At 41.5% G+C, this 16,084-nt stretch overlaps 1 protein-coding gene across 1 annotated transcript in view; it reads right to left on the reverse strand.

The window, feature by feature from the left end:
• Positions 1 to 4,774: 4,774 nt before the first annotated feature.
• Positions 4,775 to 16,084, reverse strand: part of LOC138675574 (solute carrier family 22 member 4-like) — a 124,738-nt gene continuing 113,428 nt past the window's right edge. Inside the window, exons 8-10 of the mRNA XM_069763938.1 lie at positions 14,682 to 14,864; positions 10,627 to 10,762; positions 4,775 to 5,383 (exon numbers count right to left, since the gene is read on the reverse strand). Of these exons, the coding sequence (XP_069620039.1) occupies positions 5,293 to 5,383; positions 10,627 to 10,762; positions 14,682 to 14,864 (410 nt within the window). The 3' untranslated portion in view covers positions 4,775 to 5,292. The remainder of the gene's footprint in view (positions 5,384 to 10,626; positions 10,763 to 14,681; positions 14,865 to 16,084) is intronic.

The raw sequence follows: 16,084 nt of genomic DNA on the forward strand, positions 1-16,084 counted from the left end.
CTATAGAATCCCCATGTTCACCCCCATGGAATCCCATGTTTACCCCATAGAATCCCCATGTTCACCCAATAAAATCCCCATGTTAACCACATAGAATCCCCATGTTCACCCCATAAAATCCCCATGCTCAACCCCATAGAATCCCCATGTTTACCCCCATAGAATCTCCATGTTCAGCACCATAGAATCCCCATGTTCACGCCCATAAAATCCCCATGTTCACCCCTTAGAATCTCCATGTTCACCCAATAGAATCCCCATATTCACCCCCATAGAATCCCCATGTTCACCCCATGGAATCCCCATGTTCATACACATGAAAAAAAAACACCACATACTCACCTAGGTCCCATTCCCAGGTGCCCTGCTTCTGCTTCTGTTGCTGTCTCTGATGCGCTGACTCTCCGGCGATACACAGCTGACGCGATGACGTCATCACGTCAGCTGTTTCACACGTCGATTGGTGGAGGAGGTGGCCTCTCCTTCACCAATGCTGACTGTGGGAGACAGTGAGCGGGCGGGCACGGCCCGTGGACCTCAGGTTTTTCAGCCCCACAGCTGTCTCGGTCCGCGGGCCAGGAGATGAGACAGCCAGAGGGCCGGATGTGGCTTGCAGGCCGCACTTTACCCAGGTCTGGTCTATGAGATCGCTGAGTTGTCGAGAGGCTATTTTGACAGCATTATTCAAGATAGGCTTGATGTAATCCCTCTTAGAGAGTTTGATATTGTTTAAATGAGATGTCATTAGAAAAAGCTCATTGGGCCCTGATGAATTCACCCAAGGGGAGATTCCTTGTCGTGGACGACAACTGGAGGCATGTAAAACAGGGTTTCCACTGATAGGTTTGCGATAAAGTTTGGTGTTAATGGGGCCACTGTCAGAATTACCAGTGAGAAACACATTCAAAAATGGGGTTTGAATACCTTGGAATTAAATTGCAAATTTAGGGTATTATTGTTAATAAACAAAAGAAAATTTAGTTGATTAGGCAAGTCCATTGTAACAGAAAAGATGAATAATAATAATTTTATTTCTATAGCGCGAACATATTCCGCAGCGCTTTACATTTTAATGGGGACTTGTACAGACAATAGACATTACAGCATAACAATAAACACATAGATCAACAGATACCAAAAGGAATGAGGGCCCTGCTCGCAAGCTTACAATCTGAGGAAATAGGGGAGACACGAAAGGTGGATGGTAACATTTGCTTCTATTGTTCGGACCAGCCATAATTTTGGAAATCGGGTGTTCATGTAATGCTGCATGAATCGGTTATCAGCCTGAATATGTAAAAGTACAGACACAGAGGGCTATTAAATGCATAAAGCGTATGAGAACATGATATGAGGAACCTGGTTATGGTAAAAATTTTAAATGGGCAACACAGGGATAGTTAATGTGTTGAGGTGGCAGGCCAGTCTGAAGAAATGTGTTTTTAGCGCACACTTAAACCGGTGGATATTGGGGATTAATCAAATTAACCTGGGTAGTGCATTCCGAAAAATTGGCGCAGCACGTGAAAAGTCTTGGAGACAGGAGTGGGAGGTTCTGATTATTGAGGATGTTAACCTCCGGTCATTAGCAGAATGGAGAGCACGGGTAGGGTGGTAGGCTGTTCTGATCCGGTGACCTTGGAGCTGCATGAGAACTTTCACTGGAGAAGGTGGACCCTATACTGACTGCAATCCTGAACTTAACACCGCAACTAGAAGTAGCCGTGGAGTGTACCTAACACACCTAGACACCTCGTCACAGCCAGAGGACTAAATACCCCTAAAGATGGAAATAGGAATACTATCTTGCCTCAGAGAAAATCCCCAAAGGATAGACAGCCCCCCACAAATATTGGCGGTGAGTCGGAGAGGAAGAAACATAAACAGGCAGAAAAACAGGATTTAGCACAGGAGGCCACTCTAGCTAGATAGGACAGAATAGGACAGAGTTCTGTGCGGTCAGTACCAAAACCCTTCAAAACATCCACAGCAGAATATACAAAAAACTTCCTACATCTAACTAAAAGATGTAGGAGCGTAAATCTGCAACTCCAGTGAATCCTACAATCAGAGCAGGAAAAAAAACCTGAAACAAGCACACAGCTGTGTGCCACAGATACAAAAACCAAACACTTATCTTTGCTGAATTTGGCAGCCAGCAGGAGAAGCCAGAAAGTGATCCAACACTTCACAAGAAACATTGACAACTGGCAAGGGCTAAAGGATCCTGCACACCTAAATATCCCAGTCAGAATTGTAATCATCCGATACACCTGGCCAGGACTGCGAGTCAGAGACAACTGCATTCCCACCTACAACCACTGGAGGGAACCCAAGAGCAGAATTCACAACAGTAGGCTGAGACGAGGGAGGAGATGTAGGGTGGTGCTGAGCCGTGGAGTGCTTTGTGGGTGAGGGTAATAAGTTTATACTGAATTCTGGAGTGGATGGGTAGCTAGTGTAATGACTCGCACAAGGTAGAGGCATTGGTGTAACGGTTGGTGAGGAATATGATTCTGGCTGTAGCATTCAAGACAGATTGGAGAGTTTGGTAAGAGGTATTACAATAGTCCAGATGAGAATGGATTAGAGAAACAAGAGTTTTTGCAGAGTCGAATGTAAGAAAGGGTCGAATTCTATAAATGTTTTTGAGGTGCAGATGGCAAGAGCGAGCCAGTGCTCAGATGTGTGGGGTGAATGAAAACTCTGAATCAAGTATGACCCCAAGACAGGGGGGTGTTGCTGGGGAGTAATGGTAGAACCACACCCGGAAACGATAATGTCGGGCATAGGTAGGTTAGTAGAGGGAGGAAACATAAGGAGTTCAGTTTTTGTCAGGTCGTCAATATACCTACCAAACCAAATAAGGGAGGAATATAAATGGTTGGTTGGCAGGTACAACACTGTTTCCTCCCACCACGACATGTAAAGTTTAGCTAGCAAGGGTGAGAAACTGGCACCCATAGGACAACCTAGTACTTGAAGATAACATTTCTTGTCAAACGAGAAATTTTTTTTTTCAGTAAAAATGTCACCACCGGTAAAATAAAATTGTTAGTTGAGTTAAAATAGCCACCATATTTTTTGAGATGGTACAAAATTGCCACTGTCGCTAGTTTGTGTGGAATACGTGAATATAAAGCCATGATGTCACTTGTCACCCAGTTTTATGTTTAGTAGTTTTTTGAGACCTCATAACCTTTTTTCCATATGTCTCTTGTTTTTTGAGATCTCTATATACATCCTGCCATTAGCAATTAACCATGCAGGGCATCATCCTAATTAATTCATGTGCACATGCATTCACCCCTCCACCTTCTGTTCAGAGTATATATTTCCTGAATTTGGACGAATTCTTTGTCAGGGGTAAGAGTGATCTGATCAAAATAAGTTGACATTGTCCTTCATTTCTACCACCCTCCCTTCCCTATCACACCCCTTGTTTTTTATCTCTCACCTCTATTTTAAAATTATTATTAAAGGTCATGTTTTAACCCTATCATACAAGGCGGATGGTGGAATCCCCTTCCTTCCTTGTCTAAAAATTTAAACTTTATTGAAAATACCAATATAAAATCGCAAAATAGCAGTATAACAGAGTAGTGCAATTGGGACCACATAATAGATAAGTGTAGTTAAATCACATATCACTAGTGTTGAATCAGAAAATAGTCTAGGAAATTGTTTAAGCTATATAACGTAATTGAAGATGCCAAAACAAAGCCTAAATGGCTTAATGTACGGTATATACTGCATGGTACATGTTTAGAGTCTATTTGCCAATTGAATATAAAGACTTGTGTGCAAGAAGTAAATTACATACCTTAAAGACTGGTGTCCTGGTGCCCTGATGTACGTTTCATCCATGCTTCATCAGCGCCCCCTACTGCTATTGATTTTATATTTGTGTTTTCAATTAAGTTTACATTTTTATAGACTACAGACACCCAGTCATTCTTTTGTAAGTAATTATAATTCAGATGTGTCTCCTGAGATCATGATCTTGATGATTTATGCTTTTTATGTTAGTAGTCATCCAAAAATCCATGTTGGCATTGCCCGTGTATGGCGGGCGATCCCTGCACGTTTTTTGGTTGCCTAACAGCAGAGAAACATGCGGGGTAGAGACTCGAGCATGTCACTTGAGCACCTGTGATACTTGGTGCATATCCGAGCACCCCCAATGCAAACTTGAGCAGCGAGCCCTAAACCCAACCCTAGTCCCCAATCCTAACACAAACCCTAATGGCAAAGTATTGAAGAAATAAAAATTATATAAAAAATAAATAATCTAAGAGGATGACAGACTAATTATTAGATTTTGGTCACTGTGATAGACCCTATCACAGTGATCAAAAGGAGCCAATAGGAAAAAATATCTGCTGATGCTGGATGCTGTCAGGCAGATCTTGGTGGGCACACTGCATAAGTGCCTGCCATTTTTTTTTTTTGAGGAAAAGGAGACGGATGGTCGAAGGACAGTGCAGTAGGGACCAGGGGATGGCAATGGTAGTGGGGGGAGGTTTTAGGACATCATTTCTCTCTTTCCTCTGACATGTTTACCATGTCAGGAGAAAGAGAGAAATGATTTTAGTAGAGGGAACACTCGGAGATTTTCGGACTCTTGGGGGCGCTATGCCCTTATTCCGACGGTGATGAGGGAATTACAGTAGGCCCCTTAGCGTCTGCCATTTTACTATGTATCGGCAGGGGTTAATTGAGCAACCATCGATCGGTAGGTTTATCCTATTACACAAGAAAATAGACAACAGACATGGCTGCTAAGATTTATTTATATAGAAAGTGTTTGATAATCGTTCTATGAACAGAACTGATTTTTGGTCCCAATTTGTTGCAGCCTAATATAGGCTTTATAGTAGAAAAATAATCTTATAGTAGAAATAATATTCTTTTAGTCCACGTGAGTCAAGAAAACAAGGAAATTGTGGTCTTCTGCGCTCTGGATTCTGTAGCCAGGTACAGGTAAACACTGGTCCAAAATATCTGAATGTCAACATGATCTCAATGACCAGAACTCCATAATGTCAGGAATTATCACCAGAAATCACACAATGCAAATTTACATACATAAAAAAAACCTTAAAAAACTGAATAAAAATTAGTAGATAGCAATGCCTCATGTCTCTGCTGAGCACTCAGGATCCATTGGTGACTCCAGACTTCTCTGTGCCACTCAGAGTGTTAAAATATGAAGATGTTCTGTTAATTACATGATGTCACTTAAAGGTGCAGTACAATCAGCAAGAGACATTACAACAAAGGATCAGAACATCATAACTTTGTGTTCATTAATATGATGCCATTTTTCAATTCCTCTGAATTTTCAAAAAGATCTTTATTGGCTTTCTTTCTGCAGCATAGTCTGCAAAGGAAAAAAAAGTTATTTAGTAAGAATGATAATGAATATTTTCCATATAAGTAACTCATGAAGACAACTCCATTTTAGTAGCAAGTTGCTAGCTGGTGACTGTGTCCCCCTCGTCTCACACCCGGGGGAAGAAGTACCCATTGGTTAGCATTTCCCCACTTCCGAAACCTATGCACGCTTTGGAGCACAAAATGTAATGGATTATTTTCTTGGGAAAAAAAATCCATCTTGTGTTATTTCTGACCATTGGGTGTCCACTGTGAATTTGCAGTTTGTACTGCCACAATTCCACATGGGGATCATCTGCCTTTGGCGGCCCCCAAAAGTGGCCTGCAAAATCTGCACAGACACCACATCACTAATTATACATCTCTAGTCCCGGGGAATTTTAATTAATCGTTATTAGTGATGAGCGAATATACTCGTTACTCGAGATTTCCCGAGCACGCTCGGGGGTCCTCTGAGTATTTGTTAGGCTACGTTCAGACTAGCGTTGTGCGCCGCTGCGTCAGGTTAGCGTCGGGCGACGCAGCGGCGACGCACGCGTCATGCGCCCCTATGTTTAACATGGGGGACGCATGCGTTTTTGTTTGTTGCGTTGTGCGACGCATGCGTCTTTTTTGCCGCAAGCGTCGGACCAAGAAAACGCAACAAGTTGCATTTTTCTTGCGTCCGATTTTCGGCAAAAAACGATGCACGCGTCGCAAAACGCAGCGTTTTTGCGTGCGTTTTGCCGCGTTTTTGCGTGCGTCGTGCGTTGCGTCGCCGACGCAGTGGCGCACAACGCTAGTCTGAACGTAGCCTTAGTGCTCGGAGATTTAGTTTTCCTCACCTCAGCTGAATGATTTACAGCTACTAGCCAGGCTAAGTACATGTGGGGGTTGCCTGGTTGCTAGGGAATCCCCACATGTAATCAAGCAGGCTAGTAGCTGTAAATCATTCAGCTGAGGTGAGGAAAACAATCTCCGAACACTAAAAAATACTTGGAGGACACCCAAGCATGCTCCGGAAATCTCGAGTAACGAGTATATTCGCTCATTACTAATCGTTATCATCTGTAACGTGGACAATAAAGTGTGCAATATATTTTTTTATTTGCCCTAAACTTTCCCTCTGCACTGTAGGCCGACTAATAATATACTTACATTCAAAATTCTGTCCCTGTCTAGTATGTGCTTATCATCTGGGCCGCGATGCCACTGGTGACGCTCAGTGTACAGTCCACAAAAGGGCTCTGCTTTTATTATGGGGGACTGCTGAATCCTGTAGAGCGTTGGTATTGCAGCATGGTGTTGATATGTAAGGGCTCATTTACACATCCATATTTAACCCTGTACATGAAAAATGGTACCTGTGTTACCGGTGTTTCTTTGGATCAGTGTGTTATCTGTAGATGATCTGTGTGTCCGTTTGTCCCATCAGTGTATGGTCCATGTGTCCATTCTTACTATCAGTGTGTCATCAGTGTATGGTCCATGTGTCAGTTCTTACTATCAGTGTGTCATCAGTGTATGGTCCGTGTGTCCGTTTTTATCATCAGTGTGTCATCAGTGTATGGTCTATGTATCCGTTTTTACCATCAGTGTGTCATCAGTGTATGGTCCGTGTGTCCGTTTTTATCATCAGTGTGTCATCAGTGTATGGTCTATGTGTCCGTTTTTACCATCAGTGTGTCATCAGTGTATGGTCCATGTGTCCATTTTTACTATCAGTGTGTCATCAGTGTATGGTCCATGTGTCCGTTTTTACTATCAGTATGTCATCAGTGTATGGTCTATGTGTCCGTTTTTACCATCAGTGTGTCATCAGTGTATGGTCCATGTGTCCGTTTTTACTATCAGTGTGTCATCAGTGTATGGTCTATGTGTCCGTTCTTACTATCAGTATGTCATCAGTGTGTGTCCATTTTTACCATCAGTGTGTCATTAGTGTATGGTCTATGTGTCCGTTTTTACCATCAGTGTGTCATCAGTGTATGGTCTATGTGTCCGTTTTTACCATCAGTGTGTCATCAGTGTATGGTTCGTGTGTCCGTTTTTACCATCAGTATGTCATCAGTATATGGTCCATGTGTCCGTTTTTACCGGCACGATTGCCGGAAGCGCTTGTTAAATGCCACTGTCAGCGTTTGACAGGGGCATTTATCGGATTAATAGCCGTAGGTGGTTTGCGATTCCACCCGCAGCTGTTCCGGGCTGTTTTGAACAGCTGACATGTCCTAGAAAAGATGTGGGCTCACCGTCGGAGCCCACATCAAAAGGAGGACGTCTGACATTGGCGTACTACTACACCCGATGTCGGAAAGGGGTTAAACCGCAAGCCATTTCTGCTAAGGAAACTGTATAAAATGAGACTTAGCAAAGATGAAGACATTAAAGAGAGCCATGTAGCAGCCATGATGTTATGTAGTTTATCATATTCATATACTGCTCTAATGCAATGGAGACAAGACCTGAGGTAGACCTGACACTAAAAGAACAGACTAATAGATGAATATCAGAGAAGAAAGAAACTTGTGCTGGACTCTTCAGAGAATGACAGTGAAAAGTCATAAGTAAAAGACCCTACAGCACAGACACAAGAACATGTTTCAGTCAGATGTAAGAAACAGCGACGCTTAACCCCTTTGTCCTGAAGCCTGTTTTCTCCTTCCTGACCTGCCCAATTCTTACAATTCTGACCACTGTCACTCTATGAAGTCATAACTCTGGAACGCTTCAACAGATCCCAGTGATTCTGAGACTTTTTTCTCGTGACATATTGCACTTCATGATAGTGGTAAAATTTCTTTGATATGACTTGCATTTACTTGTGAAAAAAACTGAAATTTTTTCGAAAAATTTCTCAATTTTCAAAATTTTAATTTTTATGCCCTTAAATCAAGAGTCATATCACACAAACTAGTTAATAAATAACATTTCCCACATGTCTACTTTACATCAGCACAATTTTGGAAACATAATTTTTTTTGTTAGGAAGTTATAAGGGTTAAAAGTTGGTCAGCATTTTCTCATTTTTGCAACAAAATTTGCAAAACCATTTTTTTAGGCACCACCTCACACTCGAAGTGACTTTGAGGGGTCTATATGACAGAAAATACCCAAAAATGAAACCATTAAAAAAAACTGCACCCCTCAAGGTGCCCAAAGCCCCATTCAAGAAGTTTATTAACCCTTCAGATGCTTCACAGGAATTTTTAGAATGTGGAAGAAAAAAATAAACATTTAGTTTTCTTTCACAAAAATGTTCCTTTAGACCTATCTGTTTTTACTTTCGCAAGGGTAACAGGAGAAAATGAACGATACATTTTGTTGTGCAATTTCTCCTGAGCATGCCGATACCCCATATGTGGGGGACATCTACTGTATGGGCGCACGGCAGGGCTTGGAAGGGAAGGAGCTACATTTGACTTTTTGAATGCAAAATTTGATACAATAATCAGCGGCCGCCATGTTGCGATTGGAGAGCCCCTGATGTGCCTAAACAGTGGAAACCCCCCCACAAATGACAACATTTTGGAAACTGGACCTCTTTCGTGCCTTATCTAGATGAGTATTGAGCACTTTGAACCCCCAGGTGCTTCACAGAAGTTTATAACGTTAAGCTGTGAACATTTTTTAAAAATCACATTTTTCCCACAAAAGTCCTTTTTTAACTATAAATGTTGTACTTTCACAAAGGCAAAATGAGAAATGGACCCAAAGTTTGTTGTATAATTTCTCCTGAGTTCATCGAAACCCCATATGTGGTCAAAAACTACTTTTGAGGCACAGTGCAAAGCTCAGAAGGGAAGAGGCGCCATATTACAGTGCAGATTTTGCTGCACTTGTTTGAGGGTGCTATGTTACATTGGCAGAGCCCCTGAGGTACCAGAACAGCAGAAGCCCCCATAAGGGACCACATTTTGCAAATTATATCCCATTGGGAATTTATCTATAGATGTCGTGATGATTTTGACTCCATGGGTGTTTTCCAGAAACAAGCAGCAGTGGATGATGCTGAATGAAAATTGCAAACTGCCGATGTAGTGACCAGTACTCTGTAGTGAGCAGTACATTATGCCAAGCTCATGCGTCTGGAGACATGCACCTGTAAATTAGGCGGGCTCTCATCACTACAGAAATGCCAAACATGTCAGCGCTCAACGTTGTTTATAGGAAAGATATATATCTGTTGTTTAGGCACACTGGGGTCAGAAGCAAGGGGGCATTCGGATTTGGGAGCGGAGAATTTGCTGAATTTCTTTTGGGGAGCGAGTAGCCATTTACCTCTTCCAGAGCCTTTGTGCTACCAGTAACGTGGATGCCCTTTATATTTCCATTAACAGATGGCAGATCTGAGTGAAATTTTGAGTACTGTCCAACTGATGATATGATTACAGATATATTTACGAAGGCGTTAACTGCTGAAAGGCATCAAAGCCTGATAAGGAAGGTAGGACTGGTTGAGTAAGTCTTCACTGTTGAGAAAGGGTGTTGAAATACAACAAGCTACAAGCTTATTATACGTTGGAGGAGGTACATTGCAGTGTCAGCAGGTGGCGCTGTTGTATCGGTTGATGCTTAGTAATATGTAGTGTATCCTAACTGCTTCTCTTGTTTAAACTGTCACTCAATAGTATAGCAGCCATCTTAGGTTCAGTTGTTTTTCCTCTCTGTTGATGATTTGAACAGTTCATGTATATTTCAGGTAAACTATTGTTTCTCACCATAATCAGACTGGGAGGAGCAGTGTCATAGGATGGGGCTGTATATAGAGGGGCTGAGAAGAGCAATGTACTGCAGGTGGGGCTGAATATTGTGGAGAATTATACGTGTAATGTACTGCAGGATGTGGCTGAGAGGAATGATGTACTGTGGGGTGGGTCTGAGACTGAGTAAATAAATTAAAGTATATCATTAAACAAAGCTGAACTACTTATTAATATTAAAGGCATTTTACAGGTTTTTAGGTTGTGACATGATTGTGGAAAACACTTTTAAAGAGTCATTTACCAGGACAGACTACTGAAATTCAGGTAAGCAACACACGAATATATGGTGGCCAGCTAGAAACACGTCCAGTGTGTGTCAATAACCAGAACTGGAATCTAGCTGGACACTACTTCCAATATGCCACTGGACTCAATGTAACCACACATCAGACATTTCTTTTGAGGGAAAGTCAAAAGATACTGATGGATGGCATTGGGTCTAGATTCTGACTGACATGTTACAAAAAGTTTCTTTTTTTTTTACCCTTTTACGTTAGGTGCCTGATCCATAGTTTCAGGTAGAGGTCTTCCAAAAGTTTCTGGGAAGAACAACACAAGAACTCCCATAATTACTGTCAAGCTTCCCATGAGGATGTAAGGCAGCAGCCTGTTATAGGCACCTAGTCAAAACAAGAAACAGCGTATTATGTCTCATACTTCATTCATTAACCTTGGAGCTGCACTTCGCATAAATAACATATCGCATATCTCTCCATTATTTTACATCAGTGTTATAAAACCAAAACCAGGGCTGGACCCTAAACCAGGGGGCTGTGATGGAGACACTATTCTTTGCAGCTCCTACTTATTTTGGCAGAAAACCTATACAAATCTGCATGTGTGTAAGGCTGTGTTCACACATAGCGTTTTTACTGTGTTCATCTATAGAAAGCAATAAGTGGCGCAAAAACAGCAAAAAATGCAGGTATCAGGTTTTGCTGCGTCTTTGGTGCAAAAACCTCAGGAAGTTGCATCATGTTTATTTTTATGAACTAAACAGCATGCACAAGAGACAAATGTATCTGATAAAAATGCAGCAAAATCTGTTTTTTAAGCAGCTTCTTTACTGCCAAGACAGCAGGTTTTGCCTGCAGAAAAAAATGCCACAAACATGCAATGTGTGAACAAAGGCTATTGTTGAGGAGCAGAACGTTCCTCATCTTCAGTGAATTTTGGCTAGTACTATAACTATGGTATACAAATTGACTTTTTCGATCTGAAGCTCCTTTTTAGAATATACAGACATTGTGCTATCCAATAATGTTTTTTTTTTTTTCCTGTGATGATAGTAAAACTGTGGAAATGGATGACAGGAGAAAGGGAAACAGTTTAGAAAACGTGCCTTTTTAGAAATTGTACAGCTTCTTGTGAATTGCATAAATATCTGAAGAGTGAGTATAGTAAAGGAGATCTGCAGAACTAATATATGGCCTTTGTAAGAGCAGCATAATACAGCAACAGAACGACACGAAAATGCTGTGCCATTCGGCTAGTAGGAGCGCTGAAATAATACATGGGTCTGGGGTTCAAGTTTCCAGTGCATTCATGAAAAGAGCACTTCTTCCGTGTGTCTCCCATTTCCCCCATTCCATTAGCAAGTCTTTCACAGGCTGCATAATATACACCTTTAGGCCGGTTTCACACATCCGCTTTTTTTATTTAAATAATTAAAAAACAGCGTGGGGACCCCTCTATTCTCGATAACCGACCTTGCTCAAGCTGACAGCTGAGGGTTGCAGCCCCCCAGCTGTGAGTTTTGCCTGGTTGATTCAAGAACATAAAGGGGAACCCAGGCCGGATTTTTCATTAATTTATTTCGTTATATCGCAGGCGGCGGGTGAGGAATACCCCGATCATCTGCTCCTGCTTTCACTGTTATTAGCAGCAGCAGGTGTCGGATGATGGGAGTAAGAGTTCCAACTGCTGTCATCTTTTGACTTTAATATAACTTTCATCATTCTCCTCTGTTCGTGGCAATAGCCGGCAGAGCAGGGGAGAATGATGAGAGCCGGCTTCAGCACCAGCTGCCGGGGAACAGCGCTTCCTGTAGCGCTTCTTCCCTGATGCCGATGCGTCTCACACGGAGGACATCAATGTGTGTGCACGTGTGTAGGACGTTTTGCCATCCGTGCTAACGGTAAAAAACGCACATGTCTACGTGTGGGGTACACGAACACACGATCTGTGGAAACGCACTGACGTGAATGGGTCTACGTGTGTACGTGTCTCCGGTACGTGTGAAAACTGTCACCACACGTATCGGAGACACGGATGTGTGAAAGAGGTCTTAGGCTGTGTGCCTGTAATATTCTGCGCTTTTAACCCCTTTACGCCATGGCCATTTTCCATTTTCAGTTTTTCTTCCCCTTCATTCAGTAGCCATAACGTTTCGATTTTTCCATCAATATGGCCATATGAGGGCTTTTTTTTTTTGTGGGTCGAGTTGTACTTTTGAATGGCACCATTGATTTAACCATATCATGTACTGGAAAACGGAAAAAAATTCCAAGTGCGGTGAAATTGCAAAAAAAGTGCAATTCCATAACTGTATTTTGATTTTGTTTTTATATACAATGTTCAAAATATGGGAAACTGATCTGGCAGTATGATTGCCCGGGTCAGTATGAGTATGAAGATACCAAACATGTATAGTTTTTTTTACATTTAAGTGGTGAAAAAAACCTCTGAAATTTATACGACAAAAAGTTTTTGAACTTGTCAACATTTTCTAAGACTCATAACATCTCCACTTTTTCGGGATCTGGAGCTGGGTGAGAGCTTACTTTTTGCGCAATGAGGTGACATTTTTATTGATACCATTTTGGGGTAGATACAATGTTTTGATTGCCTCTTATTGCATTTTATTGACATTTCTGAATGCAGCATTACCAAATATATGTATTTTTATTGTTTTATTTTCAATAGGGCAATATGGGAGTGATTTGAACTTTTGTTCATATTTTTTTTTAAATCCCCCCCCCCCCCACATTTTTACTGACTTCAATAGTCCCCTTAGAAAACTTGAAGATGTGATTGCCTGTGCTATACATAGCAGGGCTACAGCACTGTTATGTATAGCAGAAAGCATGATCTGTTATGAACGTTGGCCACAAACTGACGTTCACATGAGTATCGCATTGACAGGCAACGGGGTCTTCTGCAGACCCCTGGCTGTCATGACAACCCATTGGTGCCTCATGATTATGTCACAGGGGCTCCAATAGTCAGCAGGAATTACACCGTTCCGGCTGGAATATGTCAATTCTCACTGTCAAACATTGACAGCGGGTTTTAACTGGTTAACAGCCACGAGTGGAGGTGTGATCAACCTGCGGTTGTTAAAGGCACATGACAGCTGATTAAATCACCTGTCATGTGCGGCAGAAAATGCGGGCTCAGAGCCATACCCCACATCAAAGTTATGGGCACAACATATGACATAAATGTCTTATGGTGTTAAAAGGCAGAATATAAAGCTATCAGATACACAGTGGGCTATCAAACACACTTTTTATGTTTTTGTGTTCTTTACACACATCATACAATTATGACTCTGTTGTATTTTAAAACATTTTTATAACTTAAAGAGAAGCCTAAGAATAAAGTCCAAAACCGGCAATGTTAATAGTGTGTTTAATGTTTTGACACTGACGTTAAACTAACATCTGTCACTGGCATGTTCTGATGCGAAAAAAAAAGTGGCAAATAGTGTGGAGGTTTAAAAAAAATCCTGTCTGTGAAGGCACCCCAGGTAATTTTCAGTATTGGGGTCATATAAGATTGTATTGGAAGTATATATAGAAACACAAACAGAATGACTATAAATGGACCTGAAAAAATCAAAGTATTGCAGTGGGTGTAATCTGTCACCAAAAATCTGCAATATATAAAGCAATATGACAAATCTATCTTGCTACATGTGAATCAGACCTCTTATGTTGCTCGGATGAGGGGCAAATATCCTGAAATACATGTCTGCAAATAGTGTATTTGTTTTTTATCCTAAGTCATGTGACAAGTAGTAATGAGCGAATATACTCGTTACTCGAGACTTCTCGAGCACGCTCGGGGGTCCTCCGAGTACTTTTTAGTGCTTGGAGTTTTAGTTTTTCTTGCCACAGCTGAATGATTTACATCTGATAGCCAGCTTGATTACATGTGGGGATTCTCTAGCAACTAGGCAACCCCCACATGTACTTATGCTGGCTAACAGATGTAAATCATTCAGCTGCGGCGCCGAGCACTAAAAAATACTCGGAGGACCCCCGAGCATGCTCGAGAAATCTCGAGTAACGAGTATATTCGCTCATCACTAGTGACAAGGCTTGTTAAAGGGTCGACATTAACTTTTACGATTGCTACTTTCTGCTCAGATGTTACCATTTTATACTTGCTTAGTAGTATACGTAAGCATGGCAGCACAACTAACATTCTTGGTGGGATGAGCATGGTTGGCCCCTGCTTTGAACAAATAGTGAAGGTGGAACTTGCTCATCCAACATGAAGCAATTACATTTAGAATTTTTCTAATGATCTTACCAAGGTATACAAAGTACGGAGAGATGACGCTTCCGACACGAGATGACATAGAACCAATACCCACACCCATATTTCGTATGACTGTAGGGTAAAGCTCAGCTGTGTACACATATGCCATGGAGAATGCAGCTGTAACTCCAAATTTTCCTAGCATCACCATAAAAGTGGATAAAATGTGGAGGCCTGAAAAGACAATTAATGACATGATGTATATTATTAATGGTGTATCCTAATATAGGACATGAAGGTGCCACAGCACAGCTAAGGCCTTGTTCAGATGGCCATATTTCAGTCAGTGTGTAGACATCACAATGAGCGATACTGACGGAAACCTGTCAACATGAATCAGATCTTGGCTGCACAATTGCCGCTAGGTATGTTTTTTCTCTGAAACATTCCAGCATTGCAGAGAAAATATAGATTACAGATCTGGAACATAGGGATGGATTAAACTAGTCTGGTGGTAGATTTTCTCTGCCTCACTCCAGGTGATTGACAGGTCACTCCTAAGTGTGTAAATCAGGAAAGACCTGTCAATCATCTGGAGCGCCGCAGGGAGAATACAGCTTCGGCCAGCAGCGCCAAACTAGCTTCATAACTGCTTAATGTTCCTGGCTGGATATTAAACCATGTTTTCTCTGAAATGTCCGTGCATTTCAGAGAAAAATATACCTGGCTGCAATAATACACCCAGGCTCTGCGGTTTGGGCAGCATGAATTGACAGGTAGTTTCCCTTTAACCTAAAGTGCATCTCACACTTTACACGAGGGCCAGTACCCCAAAACATAATGTCTGCAAATTGAAATTTTGCTTTGGCTTTTATCCTAAGTCATGTGTCAAGGCTCGTTAGAGGACCAATATTTACTTATAGGATTGCTACAATAAGTGGCACTAGAGTTCTAGTTCTCATCCTCTCTGAAGATACAATTTGCATAATGTTTATTAGTGATACTGACAACGGAATCATTACTGTGGTTCCTGTATGGACCGCAGTCTGGCGATGCCTCGTAACAACAACTCTCAGGATCTACTTACCATTATTAATGGTTCCGGTAATGTATTCCTATACGGTTAATGATTTTGGTGCTCTATTTACTGATAGTGATTCTGGTGTTGAATTCATGTAACACTGATGTTCTGGTGATGTATGCATGTTTTGATAGTGGTTCTTGTGATGTATTTATGTACTGGTGGTGGTTTTGGCCTTGTATTCATGAACTGATGATTATTCTGAAACTGTATTACTGATGGTAGTTTTGTTGTGCCATTGATGTATCAATGATGGTTTTGGTAATGTATTCATGTACTGATGTTAGTTTTGGTTATGTATTCATGTACTAATTTGGTTCTGGTATTGTATACCTGTATTTGGGATGGTTCTGGTGAGATATTCATGTACTGA

Source organism: Ranitomeya imitator, chromosome 4, assembly GCF_032444005.1.
Source record: "Ranitomeya imitator isolate aRanImi1 chromosome 4, aRanImi1.pri, whole genome shotgun sequence".
In the NCBI taxonomy this organism is placed as follows: Eukaryota; Metazoa; Chordata; class Amphibia; order Anura; family Dendrobatidae; genus Ranitomeya; species Ranitomeya imitator.